Source organism: Actinia tenebrosa, unplaced genomic scaffold, assembly GCF_029948245.1.
Source record: "Actinia tenebrosa isolate PJP-AT-01 unplaced genomic scaffold, QUT_ActTen_1.0 PGA_scaffold7__59_contigs__length_16204524, whole genome shotgun sequence".
Lineage (NCBI taxonomy): Eukaryota > Metazoa > Cnidaria > Anthozoa > Actiniaria > Actiniidae > Actinia > Actinia tenebrosa.
The window spans coordinates 15,689,657-15,712,034 of NW_028292584.1; the positions used below are offsets into that span (position 1 = coordinate 15,689,657).

The 22,378-nt window shown below is 36.5% G+C and overlaps 1 protein-coding gene across 1 annotated transcript; it reads left to right on the forward strand.

The window, feature by feature from the left end:
- Positions 1-1,361: 1,361 nt before the first annotated feature.
- LOC116303934 (bone morphogenetic protein receptor type-1B) lies at positions 1,362-21,475 on the forward strand. The gene is made up of 7 exons (XM_089039868.1): positions 1,362-1,520; positions 6,889-7,173; positions 8,487-8,604; positions 9,648-9,780; positions 15,162-15,828; positions 17,087-17,223; positions 18,557-21,475. The coding sequence occupies exons 1-7, from the start codon at positions 1,463-1,465 to the stop codon at positions 18,698-18,700; spliced, it is 1,542 nt and encodes a 513-aa protein (XP_088895994.1). The 5' UTR covers positions 1,362-1,462; the 3' UTR covers positions 18,701-21,475.
- Positions 21,476-22,378: the final 903 nt, after the last annotated feature.

Genomic DNA, 22,378 nt, shown 5'->3' on the forward strand with positions numbered 1-22,378 from the left:
ATGATGATAATGGTGATGGTGATGTTGATGCACAGGTGATGTTGATGATGATGATGATGGTGATGTTGATGCACAAGTGATGGTGATGATAATGATGAAGGTGGTGATGGTGATGTTGATGCACAGGTGATGTTGATGATGATGATGATGGTGATGTTGATGCACAGGTGATGGTGATGATAATGATGAAGGTGGTGATGGTGATGTTGATGCACAGGTGATGTTGATGATGATGATGATGGCGATGTTGATGCACACGCGATGTGATGATGATGGTGGTGATGTTGATGCACAGGTGATGTTGTCGTTGATGATGATGATTATGGTGATGTTGATGCACAGGTGATGTTGATGATGGTGATGTTGGTGCACAGGTGACGTTGATGACGATGATGTTGAGAATTGTGATGTTGATGCACAGGTGATGATGATGATAATAATTAGGCTGATGTTAATGCACAAGGGATGTTGTTTATGATGGTAATGTTGATGATGATGATGTTAATCAGGTCATACTGATGATGATAATGAAGAAGATTCAAAATGGCCGTATATCCTTTTTTAAAGCCTCACGGGCTGTTTAGGAATGGTCAATACTTTTTAAAGTAAAGTTTAAATAGCGTTTGCACTCTGGATGCGCGTGAAGGGCTACCGGCATGTGTGCAGAACGTACTGCCGGTATACTCGTACTCACAGCTAAACATTGATCATTGCTTTAATGACAGCAGTACGTTTCCATACAGATGGACTAATGGCTTAACATGATAATTGTGATACAGTTACATGCATGTTTCCCCATTGGTTTGCTATGTGATAGATGGCTGAATTTCGGTGGCTTCCAAGACGCGAATGAATCAGTGCACATGTAGTTTTATATAGCTCTTTTGTTAAGAGCATGGGAAGGGGGCTTAAAAGAGGTTGGATGGGGGATGGGGGATGGGGGGACTCAATAGCGGATTACGTAATATAGATTTCATTTCGTGTACATATTTAAAAAAAATTCCTTTAACTTTAACCTCTTTCTTCGCCTAGTCACTCTATATTGTATTAACAATAAAAAAAGTCACACAATGACGTGCAGATGCTAATCCATTGTCTAAATGATAATGAATGTTACTCGCCTCAGGCGAAAGTCAGTTTATAAATCAAGTACCCCAAAGATTGCTTTGCTTGAAGTGGCGCATTTGCCATGACATATATAACCCTCTTCATGGAACGAATATATACGTTCTTTACCTCATGATATTTGTCCTACCAGAGTTGGTTATAAATTTTCTTTTAAGGTTATTACATTTTCCAGCTAATCTGATACAGTTCAAAGGTGACTCGAGTGATATTGCTTGAGTGTCTGGTGTGGGTTTGACTGACAGCCGCCATCATGCAAGAGCGACGTCACAACCCCTAAAAACACTCTCTCTTTACAAATGGATGGCGAGAGTTTGTGGAGAGTTTGTTGCAAAAAATGTCGAACTTTGGACGTCCAGCTCTGATATTCCTCGCATTCTGTGCTGTTTTACAAGGTATGAGTCTATAAAGGGTATTAATTTTGGATTTAATCGTCCAGTGAAAGTGTGAATGTTCAAAAATACTCGCTCGGTATGTGATATCAAAATGGCGCCAGTGAGGAATGCTGTTGGCGACATGAAAACCTCGCTGACTTCACGGACGCCACTCGACTTAGAACATCGCCAATGCTTCTGGTTTAACGTGGCCTACATCGCCTCGAATTGGGTTTAAGATTTTAGAGACTAGTTTTGGTAGTTTGTGTAGGTATTCTAGCGTAGAAATTCGACAATAATGCGCCATGTTTTGGTCACCTGCCTCATAGTTAACTCACTACTTGTCTAAAGAAACTCGAGTAAGCGTACTATTCGTATTTAAAAAGGGAACACAGTTATTCGTTTATGATAGATAGCGATTTATTCGGGATATTTTAATAGGTTTTTGGATGGAAGGTTATACAAAATAAAGTCCTAATGGGCTCGAGAATATCAAAGTTACTCTCGTGTTAGACGATGCGTTCTGTAGAGCTACGTTATTCTTCGCAGTCATGCGAACTCTTCTTGCTCTTTTACGGCAATTTCTAAGGTCTTATTTTTCTCAAAAACACCGATAAAAGAAGCAGTTAATTTGTGAATCGCTTTAGACCCGTAAAAGTCATATTATTAACTCAAAAGGCGTGAAAATTGCGGTGTGCTGGCGTCGAAGTTGCTTACTTTACAATGAACGTTATCTCGAATTACACGAGTTTGTCTCAACATTTTAATATTTTTAACCATTTTAGATTCTTGTTGGTCGTTTTGCTTGTTTTGGAAGATGAATTAGTAAGAATAAAGCTGATTATGTGGGTAAAGCGGTTCAATTTGTGGAACACTTCGTGATTTTTGATGAACTTCTTCATAATGATGTCGACGGTCGCCAAAGAGTCGCAGTACAAAACTATACCTTCAAAACCAGACAACAGACAAAATCACTAAAGAACACTTAGCTCAAGACTGAAATTTTATTGAATTTCCTTTGAAATGATGTTTGTTTTATTTAAAAATCCATTTAAAAGAATCAAAAATATACTTCAAAACACACAAAATCTCACGTTACGCGTTGAAGATCAAGTTCAAACTGCGTTCGACAATTTAAAAATTATTATATTTTTTTTACTGCTGAAAATATCCTGAGTTTCAGACCATTTCTTGTTTATAAATTCCCAGCTTATAATAAAATAATTACTATTTATTTCTTTTAAGAAGCTTAAACTTTCCCTCTGAGGTGATACTCCAAAGGTTTTTATGTCCAAGGTGTTATTCTATTGTCCTCAAACACAGTCAGGCTTTATTTCTCTTAAATAAAAAATAAGATTTTTCTCTAATTTTCTGGTTATTTTACTGTATCCTGATCATTGTCACTAATTCCCTCAAAATTTCTCAAAATAAATAACATTAAAATAATCAAAAGAAAATGATTTAACCTAGCCCTAAATTAACATTTCTTACATTTTGATATTCATATATTTTTTTTCATTTTGACAGACTAGAAAGTTTATGATGATTTTGCTTCCTAATTCATAGGAAGTTTCATAGCCTTATTGGCATTTCATAGGATTCCTTCAAATCTATATTACCTAATTTCCAGCTATTTTTGTTTCCTAAAAATAACAAGCTATTGTCACATTGCTTGACCCTTTTATGACTTTCTATTCGAATATTTTTGTTCATTCTAGACATTAAGGCTGGTTCAATTCGAAAATTATGGATTCCTAATCATATTTACTCTTATCTACAAATGTCAACTATTGAAAATTGACATTTTTTCCTTTTAGGGACAACCTTTCTTATAGCTTGGAGGTACAAACTTAAATTAAAAATATGAATTAAAATCGAGTGATCCTGGTGTTCGGAGCATGTATTAATATTTTTATGGTTGTTATGTTTTGTCTTATCAGTTTCATATCCACATGAGCACAAACCTGTTTTGACTGTATTATTCGACTGTAATTTGCATTCATCTGAAAAGGCCTTTATCTCATCGCATGTCTGGTCCAACATCATTATACTATTGCTGATTAAAGCACCTCGCATCTCATTGGTCTTCCATATGTAAAGCCGATTTGTCTGTATTTACTCTTTGAATTATCATTACACTAGAAAACCATGCTTCGAGACAATCAAAAATCCTTTCCAAGCATCTTAATAACAAAAATAGATTTTTCTGATTCCACTTTTTCTTTTAGATATTTTCTTAGAATATTAGCACATAAGATGAAATATTTATTACCTTTTCATAGGTGGATCTTTTTGTTTACTTTTACACATATATTTGTTACACACGGTTATTGTTTGAAGGAAATGAAGATGTTTTGTTCTACCATTTGGGACATCCAGATTGTACCTTGTTCCATTTAAAATAATTATTCATGTAATCAAAAAATAAAAAGATGGATAATGTATTTGAATGTGAGGCAAGAATAAGCTCAAAAATAGCAAGCCAAACATTTGTTAGAATTATTAATTTTTATTGTAAATGAAAAACTAATGTATAAATATATCTGAAGGTTCAGGAAAATCTTTCCATTACTACGCAAACTTGATAGATTCCAGTTGCCCACTGGAATTTGCGAGCGACTTAATCTTTTTGATTGACAGAAGCAAAAAATCAAAATTTTAGCAGTTATATCTTGCAGATATCAAGTTGGCGTTATTTTGAAAACTGCAATAAACATTAAAGAAATGTCAGTGAGTTTAAATTTCATGTTTTCACGGTGTAAAATTTACCCTTTTATCATTACTGTTTCATTAAAAAACACCGACGCAGCTCACAATAGTTTTGGCTAGTTATATCTTCTGCAATAAACATTGTTGGATCAAAAATTAATCGTAAATGTCGAAATTGTGATTATATTTATTTTCTTATTGGCATTATTATTTATATTCATATAAGTAAAACAGCATAAAAAAGAGTTTTTTATTTGTTCTTGACATCAATTTATGTCTAAAGAGTGTTTTGTTGGTTTTGAAAAAGTTAATATATAATATTATTTAAAGCCATAAAAGTATCAAAAAAATTCAGTCTTTTCAGTTATTTTCTCACTGATCAAAAGTCAAATATAGTCAGTGAACAGTACTCGTGGATGCTGATGATTATCTATTCTATTTAGAACTGTTAAATACATATAATCTTTGATTCTGCAGTTTTAGGTTGTGTAACAGTTCAGTAGTTACGACCTTCAAGTCGTGGTTAACCTCTCGTTTAAAATCTTGTTTCATGTACGATATCTTTCTGTCTCTAATGTAAATTAAAGAAGATCTTCATTTATTTATTTGAATATTCAGTTTAAAAATTTGAGATAAAAGTATCAGTCTCTCAAAGTCTCTCTATCATTTTAAAAAAGGACTTGACAAATTTTATTCGTTATCAGACACCCACACGGCAAACAGTTTTAATTTTAACTTATTTGAATTTAGGATGTAACTGATGTTTTTACCATGTTAAATAAAGATTTCTGTCTGTTCTGTCTGTCTGTCTGTATGTATGCTGTCGGTCATTCAAGATGTTAAGAATAATAGCATCATATTGCTTGTAGATTCTATAATACTTCTGATACAAGTTTCCTTTCTGAATATGTCTGGCATTCAAATTTGGCTCACACACAGTTGATTGAGATTAACAACATTAATTCAAGGCTGCCTTTATAAATAGAAATACCAAGTTTGTGTATAGATGATAACACTCGACGGGTCTGTAATTCAACTGATAAAATCATGGTCCTCTTTTAATCTGATTACAGACAGGACTACTATTAGCATAGTTATCCGCGCTACGTGAAGGTTTAACCATTTGCAGATGTAATTACAAAGCACTTTCTCCTCAGTTATTTTAAGACCCTGAGTGTTGGTCTGGCCGGGATCAAACCACCACAGGCCTATTCTCTTACTAATAGACCTAACTTATTTATTTATTTATTTATTATTAATTAATTAATTTATTTATTTATTAGTGACTTCCATGCAGATTACATAAATAATAGAAAGAAAATAGAATCCAAAGAAAGTGGATACGCGCAAACTACATGAGGGGCAGAGCGAACGGACTCGTAGTCCCATTGAGACTCGCCCCAATGATTCGTTTTGATGCAATGTTTTCCCATTTCAGATCATGTATCAATCCCAAAGGTATTTTTTATTTGTATATGAGAAGACACATGACTATGAATACGACAAAGAATATTATTCTCTTGGGAATGGAAAACGGTCTGAATTGGGTAAACATTGCACCAAGTCAAATTCAGCTAATTAAAAAAACTGTAATTACAAGATTCCCTGTAGCTTTGTTATGTCTTGCTTTATGCTTATGGTATTCTCATTAACATTATTCATGTTGACAAAAAAATTTAAAAAGTCAACATTAACTAGTCAAGAATCATTGTGCACAAAATTATGGGATTAGCTTTAATGTATTTATGATGTGTGTCTACAGGCATGGTAGACTTGGTATTCATATTGGAACTACTGTAGTTTATACTAAAATAAAAATGTGTTTCAAAGTGATTAGAATCGATGTTTGTGCATTTTCATGACAATTCTTAAGTCTAGCCGCTCCTTGGAGCTACAGACTTTTTATGGTGAAATTTTGACATTTGCATTAAAATAGCAGATTTTCGAAGCAGCTTGAAACCAAACCGAAATGATTACAGATGAAGCCCTAAAACAGCCTCTGGGCTGATCTAAGTCAGGGCATGGCTAACTCACAGATCAAACCCTGAATCAACCTATGGACTGATCTAAGTCAGGGCACGGCTAACTTGCAGATCAAACCCTGAATCAACCTCTGGGCTGATCTAAGTCAGGGCACGGCTAACTTACAGATCAAACCCTGAATCAACCTCTGGGCTGATCTAAGTCAGGGCTGATCTAAGTCAGGGCATGGGTAACTCACAGATTGAACCCTGAAACAACCTCTGGGCTGACCTAAGTCAGGGCATGGCTAACTTACAGATCAAACCCTGAATCAACCTCTGGGCTGATCTAAGTCAGGGCATGGCTAACTTACAGATAGAACTCTGAAACAACCTATGGGCTGATCTAAGTCAGGGCATGGGTAACTCACAGATTGAACCCTGAAACAACCTCTGGGCTGATCTAAGTCAGGGCATGGCTAACTTACAGATCAAACCCTGAATCAACCTCTGGGTTGGAGAATATATCGGTCAATATATCATCTCATAATCGCTGGTAACCCAACCAATCACAGCACACAAAAATCTGTATTCAAGTCAAAAAATTATACTAATATATATTAATAATTGGCAGTAATAATTGGTCCCTTTCAGCTTAAAGAAATATGATTTTTTCATCATTGGAATGCTTGAATTTAATGAATAATTCTTGCTTATAGTATCAAACACAGTAAGATGCAAATGTACAGAGCACAGCTGTCCTGGCGATCATGTTAACGAAACATGCACAACCACTGGCAAGTGTTACAAGAAGATAGAAGAAAAAGATGGTTATGAACTCATCACCCTGGGGTGCTTGGCACCGGAGGATCAGTCTTACATGCAATGTAATACCCCTAGTAGCGTACACAGAGACAAGATATCTTTATTATGCTGTAATGGAAAAGATCTGTGTAACTATCAACTGGACCCCACCTTTCTACCGCCCACTACGTTATCGTTAGGTACGAAGAACTAGTAACATTTAAATAAAATTCTGAAACTGATTAAATAATAATTAACAATTATTTGCTGAAGGCAAAGTGAATATCGGGGAATAATAACGGAAACGAAGTTGAGGTTATTATTCCCGATATTCACTGAGCCTGAGGTGAATAATTGTTTTAGTATAAATACACAGATGATTCTTTCAAAAAAAGGGAAAAAAAGAAGATTAAAAAGACATTTTTCCCCGGAAACAGCAACGAAGCGGCTGGCCGCCATTTTGGATTATCGCTGGAGGTGATTATATCCTGTGATAATCTGAGTTTCTTGACCAATCAGCATGTGAGATTTTCAATAATTACCTGTGTATTTATACTAAAATATATATAGTTAGGATGAATAACTAGTAACGTTTAAATAAAAGTTTGAAACTGATTGAATAAAATAGTATAACTAATTCTCATAACCAGACCAGACTGGGAAACCCTAATATCAAATGTATCAAAACTACTCCACACTACAAAGATGATCAAAGTTGCCATATGGTATTCTTCATAGAATGCTAAACTGTAATGACCTCTGGACTCATCTAAGTTAGGGTTTGATTCATAAATAGACACTTTTCGAGTTCCAAATTACCGCTGTGTTCCTTTGTTACAGACTCATATACTCAGGCTTAGCCTCGATTTTGTGTAGAATATTCACATGTTCCAATCAAGGTCCGTCGAGTTCAAAGTGTTTGTATTGTTGAAGTTGTGCATTCTTTACCGTTGGTATTTGTGAATACTTAGACACTGATGCAAGGCTAAGCCTGAGTAAATGAGTCTGTAATCAAGTAACACAGCGGTAAGTTGGAACTTGAAAAAGGCGCTATTGTATTGGAATCTTGTTAGTTTTGCAGTGGAAGAAAACTAGAGAACCCTGGAATAGCTCTCATCCCAATTATTGAGCACGTCACTCCGACAAACCAGCAGCATTTCTATGAGCGTAGCATCAAAACTAGGCTATTGAGGCTATATAGTGTTCATACATCCAAAAGCTATATAGTGTTTGATCAAAGTTAGAAAGACGACAAAATACCTTGTATAACAAAGATATCTTTCAAAATGTAGTGAGCTCTTTAAGATTTGTAGTAAATTTCTTACCAAATTCTCTAAAGCTCGACCCGATAGTCTTGGATGATATGATATGCTAATCAAAATACCACAGGTTTGTTGGGGTGGTGTGCTCAACTGTGTTAACAGCTATTGAGGGAGAGACCTAACAAGCTCTACTCACACGTGTTGCCAAGTTCAGGAATTTTTCAAATGTTGCTGTTTATTGATCATTATAGATGACGAGCCAAGCACAGAAGAGAGTAGTGTTGCAACCAAACAATACTTCTACCTGTTTGTTACAGCAGGGGCATGCTCATTTGTGTTTGTCGTCTTCCTTATTGTACTATATTTAAGGTAAGAAACATTTAACCTTCAAATAGATCTTGTTCAAGGCAGATTTCTTTGCGATGAGCAAGGTCATTTGTCACTCCAGAGGCATATTGGACTTGTCAAAACCCAAGTGTGGCTGGTCAAATGTCTGGCAAAGGAGAATCATTTACCAGTGAAGTGGTCATTTTTACTGGGCATTTTTCTGATGACCGGCACTTACTGTCAGCCTCCTCGTTTGATATACTTTAACTATACAGTCAATTCAAAAAATGTTGTCGTTGACCAACTCAAGCCTACGCGACTGGACTGAAAGGAACTCTGGGTAGCAATCATTGAAGCCGAGTTGACTCCATAATTTTATCCGTCTAGTTATGCCTGGTTTACAGCACAAACCTTCGTAGGCGAGCGGGAAGAGTTTAAGGAAATTTTTTTTAATGCCTTCATATTTTTGAAATTGTGAACTGAATCATAACTACTTTGTTTTTCTTTCCCTAAACCCAAAGACATGCATTTGATGGATTGTTTCTCGCCATTATTATCTTATTACTAGCGGGAACAATTAATTCAGAACAAATATTTTTAACCGCTTCAGTGATTTTTACCCATATTCCTTTCAGTCCAGTCGCGTAGGCTTTAGCAGGTTGACGACAACGTTTTTTGAATTGACTGTATACTAAATCCTAATATTTATTCATTATGCTGACTAGTGACTGACTAGCCTCGTGTTCATGTAGAAACATAAAAGCGTTATCTCACGTATGAGAAGCTAGTCAGTCGCTAGTCAGTGCAGAACAATAGTTATTTGAATTGGTCACAATATTTCCATTTGGTGTATGATCAGCATAGAAATGAGTGATAGCCACCACCCCCCCCCCCCCCCCCCCCCCCCCAAATTGCTCCCTGAAAATTATCATTAACGTTGAATATTTACATTTGCTACTAAGGTTCAGATAAATGAGTCGGAGATTACCATCCCACTTTAATTGCGATCGGCACAGCACATTCAATAGCAATGCCCCCTCTAAAAACAGCCATTAGGATCACTGTTTGATATTTACATTTACTAGGTTTAGAGAAATGAGACGGAGGATACCGTCCCACTTTACATACGATCGGCACAGCACATTCATCAGTTCAGGGGAAACACTAAAGGATTATTTTGACCAAAGTTCCGGCAGTGGATCTGGTCTTCCGTTACTGGTTAGTACGACCTATCTATTTATTTCTTTTATTTATTTAATAGCTTTAATGGAGCATGGATAGAGTTGTAGTCCATGTGGACATGTCCCATACTTCGTTTAAGTTCAACAGTTGCTAGTTTTAAAAATAGACTTAAGACCTATTTATTTTCTCTTTTTCTTAATAAGAAGAAGTATATTTAAAGACTATGTGACTTAGATTTGTTTTATATATTGCAATTATTAATTAGTTTTATCTTTTAAATATTTACATTTTATTTATAATCAATAGGTAAGCATTTTGTAACTATTGTAAATATTCTATTGTATTTTTTTGTGAAGCGCCTCATAAAGCCTATTGTATTTTTTTGTGAAGCGCCTTATAAAGCCTATTGTATTTTTTTGTGAGCGCTATATAAATAAATTATATTATATTATATTATCATTATATTATACTTACATCAACATATTCAGTATTCTGACAGTATTCAGTATTCATTTATTTTGCCAATAATTGTACATTTTAACATTCTATATTCTATTATTAACATTTAAATGGCGAGTATGTCTGATGGAAAGCCTATGGCTTATTTTCAATGTACTTCTTAAGAATGCGCACGCTCATTGGTTAATTGGAGGTGAATATTGTACTATATTCACCTCTGAATCTTGGAATATTGAGTCAGCAACAAAATGGCATCTGCCGGCAATGGTTTTGAAATTGAAAAAGTGAAAGTAAATGTTATTCCTATCAATACTAAAAAGGCAACAAAGTATGGCCTAAACGTTTTGCATGAATTTGTCACACAAACTAAAAGTTTCTGTTTGTTTGTTTTTATTGAATTATTTTATATAAAAATAAGTTACTCTGTACACAAGTTGGTATATGCTAAAACAGTAATTCGTATCAGGCTCAGTGAATATGGAGAATATTTACCTTGCCGCTTGAAGACTCGTGTCTCGGTAAATATTCCCCGATATTCACTTCGCCTTCGGCAAGAAATGCCGCACACTAATTTCATAAGTTCAGGGCTTAGGCTTGCCAAATTAGCTTTAGCTCAGTCCTACCTGGCTTCCGGCTCAACATTACTGGTCAAAATGACTGAAAAGGCAAAGATTTCAATTCACCTTTTTAGCGATAGCCATCTCGTCACTAAAAAGTTCGGACATCATTCTCGGATTCCCATACAAATTCACTGAGTTTAGAGAGAAAATTTAGATAGATTTCTTTAGTTAGCTATCTTAACAGCAAAAAATGATGAAAAATGATATTTAGAAAAGTGATATTTTACTTGTATTTAGAGAACTAACTAAACAAACCAAGTTAATAGTTCATTTAAAGTCAGTACATTTGTACGGAAATCTGAGAACAATGTCCGAACTTCTTGGTGACCGTAACACAATTTGACACAATTTATACCATGTGACGGCTAGCGCCAAAAAGGTGGATTTCAAAAGAGAAAGGAGTTCCAATTTCTGGCTTGATATTGTAAGCCCTATAAGTAGATAAAAAGTCTAGTTGTTAAATGGGGGTAATGTTTATGTTTATTCCAACTCTACTGGCTGCAATCCCCAGTAATCCTTCTCCTTAGATGCTGACCAAGGTTCACATTGCTCAAATTTCTCTTAGAGAAAATATAAAAATATCTTTTTGGGCCCCCCACAGTTGCCCTATATTTCATATTCTGGCTGTGTAACTTCAGTGCGGTTGGTCCTTGTAGTACAGTCATCAGACTAGAATGCTGAAAAGACCTGGGCTTGTGTCCCTCCAAGGGCATATGGTATTTTTCTATTCATGTTTATTTCATTCATCACTTGGAACACAGCCTATTTTTACTGACAGGATCACATTGATGGGAGTGAAACCTCTTGCCCCACTGACCATAGTTATGAATAATTTGAATGCTTTTGTATTAGAGGAGGTCGCGCGAACCATGAACACTTTGAGTTTTTTTGTCACTTAAAAAAGTATACTGTAAAATAATCATCCCTTGAACCAGTCAATTGGAAATAAGATTTATTTGGATCACTTGGTATAATTGAATTCAGTGGGTCATTTTACATGGTTTGAAACACTAGAAAGTCCAGAAAATAATAGCCTAAAAAGCTGAAAGTGTTCATGGTTCAAGTGTTCTCACTGTCAGAATATACATACATACACGCATACACGCATACACACACACACACACACACACACACACACACACACACACACACACACCCACACCCACCCACCCACACACACACCCCCACACACACACCCACACACACACACACAAATTTTATTTTGGGTGGTTATATAGACAGGTTTCCAATTTGGACCACAAGTTGTAGGTTTTGGGGTTCTGTTAAAGCTGAAAATCAAGAAAAAAAATTGTCTTTAAAATTCTTTGTCTCGGTACAGTAATCATGCATTATTTACAAGACCTCAAGGTCTATTTCCTGTTCGCCATTCAAGTTTATCTTCAAATCTTTTATAAACATCATTGTAGGGTGGATCTCCATGACAGAGATAAATGGGCCCTGACCTAAGGTTATATGTACTTCCTGTAACACTAACTAAGTATGTACTACCCGAAAATCTCGGCATGCTCCTAACCCCGGGCTTAGACTCTGACTTGTATTTAGGGTATGCCAAAAATTTATCGTTTTCACAGTGCAGACATTCATTCAGCGAAGAAATCTTTGGGTAATCATTTTCAGATTATTATTTACAGAGTTTTTTTTCCAGAACTTTCTAATTTTTCAAACCCTTTAATTAAGTTTTGAGTTCAAATACACGGAGGGGAGTGATCACAGAACTTTCTAACTTTTCAAACCCTTTAATTAAGTTTTGAGTTCAAATACACGGAGGGGAGTGATCACAGAACTTTCTAAATTTTCAAACCCTTTAATGAAGTATTGAGTTCAAATACACCGAGGGGAGTGATCACAGAACTTTCTAATTTTTCAAACCCTTTAATGAAGTATTGATTTCAAATACACCGAGGGGAGTGATCACAGATTTTTCTAATTTTTCAAACCCTTTAATGAAGTATTGAGTTCAAATACACCGAGGGGAGTGATCACAGAACTTTCTAATTTTTCAAACCAGCAATATCTTCACGTGTGAAAGATATGGTATCTTCCACTGGTGAAAGATATCAAGTTTTCGACACTAGAGAAAACCTGGTATTTCATCGATATCTATATAATAATATATATTTACTAACTCCTCATCAAAGTAACTTTGAAAATCTTTTTTATGATACCTCTTATAAAGACAAAGAAGATTATCATTGAAATCAAAACCTTCCAAATCTGCTACATACTGTTATTATTTGATATACAATAGCATTGACCTTATAAACCTTCAAGAACCAATGCATTGGTCTATCTATACTTAACCACCCACTTAAACTATCATCTTGATTTCTTTTGACTTACTTGGTTTTAAAATGGGGTTAACTTTGTTTTGAATCTTGGAAATTCCAATTTTCTTCCATACAAACTCGACTGTAATTTTGTTCTTTCTCTGGCCCCCCACCCCTTGGAAATTCCAATTTTCTTCCATACAAACTCTGTAATTTTGTTCTTTCTCTGGCCCCCCACCCCTTGGAAATTCCAATTTTCTTCCATACAAACTCTGTAATTTTGTTCTTTCTCTGGCCCCCCACCCCTTGGAAATTCCAATTTTCTTCCATACAAACTCTGTAATTTTGTTCTTTCTCTGGCCCCCCACCCCTTGGAAATTCCAATTTTCTTCCATACAAACTCGACTGTAATTTTGTTCTTTCTCTGGCCCCCCACCCCTTGGAAATTCCAATTTTCTTCCATACAAACTCTGTAATTTTGTTCTTTCTCTGGCCCCCCACCCCTTGGAAATTCCAATTTTCTTCCATACAAACTCTGTAATTTTGTTCTTTCTCTGGCCCCCCACCCCTTGGAAATTCCAATTTTCTTCCATACAAACTCTGTAATTTTGTTCTTTCTCTGGCCCCCCACCCCTTGGAAATTCCAATTTTCTTCCATACAAACTCGACTGTAATTTTGTTCTTTCTCTGGCCCCCCACCCCTTGGAAATTCCAATTTTCTTCCATACAAACTCGACTGTAATTTTGTTCTTTCTCTGGCCCCCCACCCCTTGGAAATTCCAATTTTCTTCCATACAAACTCGACTGTAATTTTGTTCTTTCTCTGGCCCCCCACCCCTTGGAAATTCCAATTTTCTTCCATACAAACTCTGTAATTTTGTTCTTTCTCTGGCCCCCCACCCCTTGGAAATTCCAATTTTCTTCCATACAAACTCTGTAATTTTGTTCTTTCTCTGGCCCCCCACCCCTTGGAAATTCCAATTTTCTTCCATACAAACTCGACTGTAATTTTGTTCTTTCTCTGGCCCCCCACCCCTTGGAAATTCCAATTTTCTTCCATACAAACTCTGTAATTTTGTTCTTTCTCTGGCCCCCCACCCCTTGGAAATTCCAATTTTCTTCCATACAAACTCGACTGTAATTTTGTTCTTTCTCTGGCCCCCCACCCCTTGGAAATTCCAATTTTCTTCCATACAAACTCTGTAATTTTGTTCTTTATCTGGCCCCCCACCCCTTGGAAATTCCAATTTTCTTCCATACAAACTCTGTAATTTTGTTCTTTCTCTGGCCCCCCACCCCTTGGAAATTCCAATTTTCTTCCATACAAACTCTGTAATTTTGTTCTTTCTCTGGCCCCCCACCCCTTGGAAATTCCAATTTTCTTCCATACAAACTCTGTAATTTTGTTCTTTATCTGGCCCCCCACCCCTTGGAAATTCCAATTTTCTTCCATACAAACTCTGTAATTTTGTTCTTTCTCTGGCCCCCCACCCCTTGGAAATTCCAATTTTCTTCCATACAAACTCTGTAATTTTGTTCTTTCTCTGGCCCCCCTCCCCTTGGAAATTCCAATTTTCTTCCATACAAACTCTGTAATTTTGTTCTTTATCTGGCCCCCCACCCCTTGGAAATTCCAATTTTCTTCCATACAAACTCGACTGTAATTTTGTTCTTTCTCTGGCCCCCCACCCCTTGGAAATTCCAATTTTCACTGTGGGGGAGGGGAGTGGGTGAGCTGACTCGGGGGCAAACAAGTGGTTGACTGAGGGGCAACTAGTGGATATTAAGTCAAAAAATTTCAAAATAAGTCCTTATAAACTATTTTTCTATTTCTACGATATTTCAGTTGCACAAGTCTAATTTTTGTAAAGTTTCACAAAGCCTAAATTGCGCTGTGTAACACCCTTCTGAAACTTGTCTTGCAAAGCCGTTGCACACAAGTTTCAGCTAAATGTTTTAACTTGTAACAGGGCCTTTAGCAACATGGCAATTAATTTTGCAATATGTTTATTGGAGGAGATCATTTAGATGTATCTTTTTTTGTCATTAGGTACAAAGGACTATTGCAAAGCAGGTAACATTGATCCAGAGTGTTGGCAAAGGTCGTTACGGTGAAGTATGGAAAGCAAGATGGCATGGCGAAGATGTAGCTGTCAAAATCTTCTTGTCGCACTGCGAGACATCCTGGATGAGGGAAACAGAAATATACCAAACTGTTCTTCTACGGCATGACAGCATTTTAGGATTCGTTGCTTCTGATATTATCGGCATAGGTCAAGTTACACAAATGTATCTTATTACGGATTACCACAGCCTTGGTTCTTTATATGACTTTCTTCGAATTCACCGATTGGTTAAAAAGGTCATGGGTAAACTAGTATTTTCTGCGGCAGCAGGGATTGCACACCTGCATGCGGAAATCCGCGGCACTCAAGGCAAACCCATGATTGCCCATAGAGACATTAAAAGCAAAAATATACTGGTTAAAGAGAACTTGACGTGCTGTATAGCAGATTTTGGACTTGCCGTCAAGTATATACAAGATTCTAAATCAATAGATGTGAAATCAGATACCAGGGTTGGTACGAAGAGATACATGAGCCCTGAGGTTCTGTCACATACACTGGACTCTAAGAGCTTTGATGCTTATAGAATGGCTGATATGTATTCATTTGGTCTTGTGTTATGGGAAATTGCAAGGCGATGTATATCTGATGGTAAGTATACACATAGGGAACCTACATTGTTTGGGAGTTGCAGAATGTTGCATGATGGGGCTGTTTGAGTGTACTATGCTCCTCACTTCGAGCAACAGCAGTTTTGTCATGAAGTTTTGTCAGTGAAATGTACATGTTGTTGGTTGCAACCTAAATGATAATCATTATATCCACGTTTTATTCCTGGTTAAATATGACCACAGTGTATTTGCATCCTTCTATGCATGGACTTTGTGCTGCCAAATGAATTTGTATACACATTATTAATGTTAAAACCAACCAGCTTCACATCGAGATGTGCCGGTTCAACATACAAAAGCCCATGCATAAAAGTATGTATGTGTATGTGTGTGCGGCAGTGCCCTGAGGTTCTGGTCCATTTAGTCAATGTTATGTCTTAGGGGTAGAGCTGAGTTATGTATACACTTATTTGAATAAAGTTAGTCACCAAAAACCTAGAAAGCTGAGATCACTGAGCATCATGGGAAACTTTTCATATCAAAAAAGCATATATATATACAAAGCTTTTTTAATACAAACTGCAGCTCAATGATACTCAGAAGAGGTGAGACTGTAACCGGTAAAAGATTCGCAAGTCCATGAACAGTTATCAAGCGATTGAACATGTAAAATGAATCTACTCATAATCCTTGTCGGTCTCAGCTTTATAGCTTTTCACTTTATTGAAATAAGTGTATAATATATATTCCATTTTTCTTTGTATGTACTGGGTAACCTGCTCTGTAAGGGAAGCTATTTCCTGTTTCATAGGAATCCGGCTAAGTCGCCCGAGAGTTCAGTCACCCCGAATGTATGCTTCGGTCGCCCCGGAGTTCATTACTTAAGGGCATTGTCAAACCAGTAACACAAATATGACTTATTAAGCGGTGGTAAAGCTTTATAAAACATTTGTAAAGCATTTTAAATTAGTGTTTGACAGAATGTATTTGATGCAATTCATCATGAGAGATGGTTAGTATGAAGTGTAAGCACTGAGGGTGTCACTGCCAGGGTTTCTTTTATGTCCCTCCAATATTGGTTAGCAATGATAAAGTGTGGAGAGACGGTCGTCTCAGCCACTTGAAGGTCTAACCATTTGTAGATTGAAGTTGACAAATTCTCCTCAATTATCTGATGACCCTGATTGTTGGTCCGGCTGAGTTAACTATGCATTGCTCATGTTACAACAACATCTTCACTGATTTCAAACCTTACCTACTGTACAAACACAACCTAACCTAATGTTCTGTTTGTGTAGAAACTGGTCTTTGTGAAGACTACGAGGTACCATACTATGATCTTGTACCCAATGATCCAAGCTTTGAGGACATGAAGAAAGTAGTGGTAATTGACAGGAAAAGACCTGATATTCCAAATAGATGGCGCAGAGATGAGGTAGGCATGAGAATTGTAATGATAAAAGTAATGATGATAATGGTTTAATGTCTCATTACAAGCGAATTCCTTGGCGTAATGTCACGAAACCAATGTCACATCAAATACATTATGAATAATAATAACAACAACAACAATAATAATAGTCTCTCACCACTGTGTATCTATCGGGTTCTCCGGTTTCCTCCCTCCATAAAAATCAACATGCAAGTTGAGTGTTGTTTGCATAGAATATTAAAAAAAGTGGTAGTGTGTGTAAGTTAGTCCCCAATTAGTGCGAAAGCACTAGAACAACTAGACACTTAAATAAAAGTTATTTATCTATTTTATTTAGTCATGTCTATCAGAAACTGATAAGGGGGTTGAAACGTGTAACAGCCATTCATTTATTAAGTGTGATGCTCCGGAATATTCAGCTTTTTTCTTGAGCTTCAAAAATGTTAGAGTGCACACACTAAACCCGTGAACAATAATTAGTACTAATTAGTACTATTTTATGCAGAATACTTTGTTTCCTATTGTTTAGTCATCACTATTTAGTACTAAAAAGTTAGTATTTGTTTCACAGGTTTAGTGCGAGCACTCTATCAGTAAAAATTTGAACTTTCATGGAGGATCATACTGTGTTACTTTTATGAAAGCTGTTTCCTTGTTTGCTCAACAGGAGGGTCATCCATTTCTTACTGAGTAAAGGGGGAGGGTTACAACTATCTTTAAAAAGTTTGCTGCAATAGCCCACCTCCGAGATACAACAAAGGTTTCAGTATGAGGCTACGTGCTAAATTAAATTAATTCTTACCGCCTGTCACGAATGACTGAGCATTTAGCCTCATACTGAAACCCTTTGTGAGTGACAAGTGCCCGGGGGGGGGGGGGGGGGGGGGGGTATTCCCTCATATTCGCTATACGGGGTACGTGCCCCCAAACAGGATATGGTTTTCAGTGATTCTACTCTGGAACAGGGTATATAAAATCTTGCCGCTCTGGGACAGGGTATATGAAATCACCCTCTCTCCTCTCTGGAACAGCTATCTTGCTCTGGAACAGGGTATGCATTTCAGCGATTTTACTCTGGAAGAGGAACAGGGTTCAGTAGGCTCAGTGGCACATCCCTACCATAAACTGGCAAGAGAACCCCCCTCCCTGGGACAAGCAAAGCATATCTCGGAAGTGGGCTATTGCCTCAGTCTTCCTTCCCTCCACCCCCCCCCAAATGCCTTCCCTTATAAGTTTTGACTCATATTTTTCCACTCTCTTATAAGTTTCACCTTCCTTATAAGTTTCTCATATTATGTTTTATATTCATATGTTTATATTGATATATGCATTTCAGACATTGAGAGTAATGGGTAAGCTGATGTCAGAATGTTGGTCGCACAACCCCTCTGCACGACTTACAGCTCTCCGCGTCAAAAAATCCTTGGACAAAATTGTCTCTTTAAACAGGGAGCCAATCACTCCTGAAAATCCATGCTAGAGTTGAGCACGTTGAAAAGTAAGAGGGTGAAATGTTCCCTAGGGAATGGAATGGAATTTGCAAGCAGTTGGAACAATATTATGTGAAACACCGAAACTAGTATTTGAAAAAATAACCCCGCCACGCCCATAATTCAAGATGGCTGCCATGTCAGCAAAATGATCTATTGCTGTTCATATTCAAATAGCTAGTCAATACCTTGTGTTAAATCCATCTCTGAAGACACTGGCTTCTCCAATATGAAATTTCTTCAAGATGTCTGATTTGGCTGATAAATATTTCAAGTTGGGAAAAGTCTGTCGCCAAATGAATGAGCTACGAAAATGGGACAACAAATTCCAAACTTAGTATATCGTTACCGTTTCTCTATTGTTATTATTGCCTTGTGTTTTCAAGAAATGAAAAATGGCAAGCAATTGTCCACTTTTAATAATGATTCAAGGTCTGCCTGGCTAACGAACTGGACTTTCCTTTAGTGTGATTCTTATCTCCCTAGGAAGTACACTTCCTCAAGAGCATCGACATTGTGGCTGAAATTAATCTTGTAGGTCAAAGTATACTTCTCATTGCGTTAATATTCTCATTGCGTTAATATTCTCATTGCGTTGATATTCTCATTGCGTTGATATTCTCATTGCGTTAATAATCAAACATTTTTCACAGATATAATATGGTATGCACTATATTGTCATTCACATTGCACTTCCTTTAACAGAGCTCAAACCATCAACATGAAAAAAAATTGAAATTTTTATTACAGACCAGAGAAAGGAAAATTTAGAATTTTGACAACTTCATTTCTAGACTTGGGTTATTTCGCATTTAAAATAAGACTACTGCTATTATTATTGCAGTTCTAGGCCAAAGAATAATTGATTGAAAGGACTTGGAAGTGGTTTCTTATTTTATGTTTGAACCATGTATCATACAAGCATAATCTTGAAGATCAAAACAAATTCTTCACCCCATATTTAATTTAAGGCTTTTTAGAAGGGAGGGATTGTCTTCTAAATGAATATTTTTTTGTTCTCTTAATGCTTACCAAATTACCATTAACAGTTATAGTTATAGGGTGCATACCATATATCTGTGGAAAAGTCAACTAACAAAATTGTACGAATTGGTGCAAAGTTTCATAGGTCTAGGGTCTAGAGTGCAAGCAATATAACCGTGAAACTTTAGTAATACTAAATAGCACAGTTTCATGCAAATTCCATTGTTTTCTATTGTTTTATTAGCACTATTTTGTACTATTTAGTAATTAGTGTTTCACGGATTAAACGTTTGCACTCTACTGAGGCCTACTGAACTTACTAATTTTTGCAATTTCTGCACTTTCTTACAAAGTTTTTCATGGACATATGTTATGCACTCTACTATTTCAAATTAAGAAGGGTACGTTTTTTATTGGGGGGAGGTCTGGGGGATTCGCAGTAAACATTTAAATAATGGCTGTAGCTCTCCACCTTTCACCTATTATGAAATTCATGACCCTAAGGAAATAACCTTCTTCAAAATAACACAGTTTGACTTTCCAGAAATGTTCAAATTTTGAGTGGACCCCCCTCTGAATCCCCAGCGTTCACCCCACCCCCCTCCACCCAAATAAAAAACGTGCCTCTCCTTAGTAAGAAATATTGTACACACAAAGCTATTTCATAGGCCAACTTAGTCATAGCAGTAGTACTACCTAGTCTTTTCTGCATTTGAGGATGATCATAGTTTGATATTGGATTCATCTAACACAGAACAAGCAATGAAGTTCTTTGTATAAAGTTGGGGAGAGGGGGCTGTTCAGACAATTTTATTTTATGCCAATATTTTTCTGGGAAAGCAACAAAGCTAATACTCTACAAACCGCCACCCCCCGTATGGCTATTTTTTATCAGTTTGTTTAGTTTGTTGGGTGATTGCCAATCAAGTTGAAATGTAATGGCTGGTCATCTGACAATGTCTGGCTAGAATTAGAAACTTGTCCATCAAATCTTTGCCTTACTGGTCATTTTGACCAGTAACATTGAGCCAGAAATGAGGTATGACCAAGCGAAAACTATTTTACTTGGTTAACATGACCAACCAACTCATTAATAACAATATATCATTCAAAATGTCCTTTCCTATGGATAGGGATTTACTGTTGATTTAGTAAGATTCTCAATATTCAGCTAGCCTGTGTGCAGGCGCTCCATCCCTCATCTATTGGTTTGTCTGAACTTAGTTTTTCACTGCCGCCAGTCAAAAACATAAAAGGTACTGTCTTTTTATTTTTGATTGACGACAACAAAAAATTAAATCGGCAGCTTGCAACTACCAAATTCATTGAATATCAAAAACTGCTTCAAGAGGGATTCTGGGTTGTGCAGATAGTCTGAGTGTTTAGAATTAGCAACATATTGTAAATATATATGGTTACTGTGTTGGAATGCCACTGTTTTGTTTGTATCGGGGGTGGGGTGGGGGGAGCATTCCTACTCAAGGGGGAGGGGTTGAGGAGAGGAGCATAGATATTTTCTGGTAATAAATTAGTGTGAATATGTACTGTATATACATCAATAATAATAGAGATAAGATACAATAATATAGTGATAAAAAGTTGATTCAAGATAACAATCCATGTATTATATAGAGTCAACTCGCAAGGTCATAATCTTTTGTTTCATTTGTTAGAATTTACTCTTGCAAAGTATAATTTACTCACACGAGAGTAATAATCATTATGTTGTTAAAAAATATATATATCAACAATAAAATAATTAAGAAATTTTTGTAGAAAAATTGTTTCTTAAGTAATGAATGTTACAAAACCCTTCAAATCAAGGGATGCCCTACACACTATTACATGTGATGTAGAGTACACGAATCTGACCTGAAACCCCATACAATCCCACAATGCACTGTAATGCAGACTCGACCCTCGGGGACTTTAATGAATCTATAAAACCCTTCCAATCAAAGGAGTCCCTACAAATCCTACTCACGTGATGCATAGACCATGTATTGGAGAGTTTTAGATTGACGTTCACGGCAAGCGTGTAACGTCAGTTGATCAGTGAAAAATTCTCTTAAATAGCTGAAAAGGAATCGCAAAAAAATCCAAGCAGTAGAAAAACAAAAGAATGTTTGTGAAATGAAAGTTTGCAATAAATAAAGTAACATACAAGAAAACGATGAAAACGTGGTCACGTTTGCCGTTTGCGGGTGGAAAAAAAAGCCAATCTAAAACTCTATTATTTGAATTGCATGAAATTGGATTTCTGTTGAGGCAGCAAAATATACACAATGATGTCATGAACGAACTAGGAGGCGTAAGCACGTGAGATGAAATCCAATTAAAAAAATTATTGGTAATTTTCCCGCTAATTTTCCTACCCTGGTGCACATGCAAACCCTAGCATGTCTGTACGTGTGATGTAGTGGCAAAGAAAATGACAAAATGCACCCGCGCGTTCAATTTCTACGATCATCATTCGAACGCGCACACATAGTTACTTCACATTAACTGATGCAACTCGAATAGGGTTCTTGGTTACTGCACAGACAGGAAGGACTATTATTCCTACCAAACTAATAAATCAAAATCTCGTGCTTTGTTCTTTCTAATTTCCGGGACTATCCCGATCAGTATCCGTCGGAAACACACCTTTTACAATGCCACGCCCTACATGGCGTCAGCAAGGA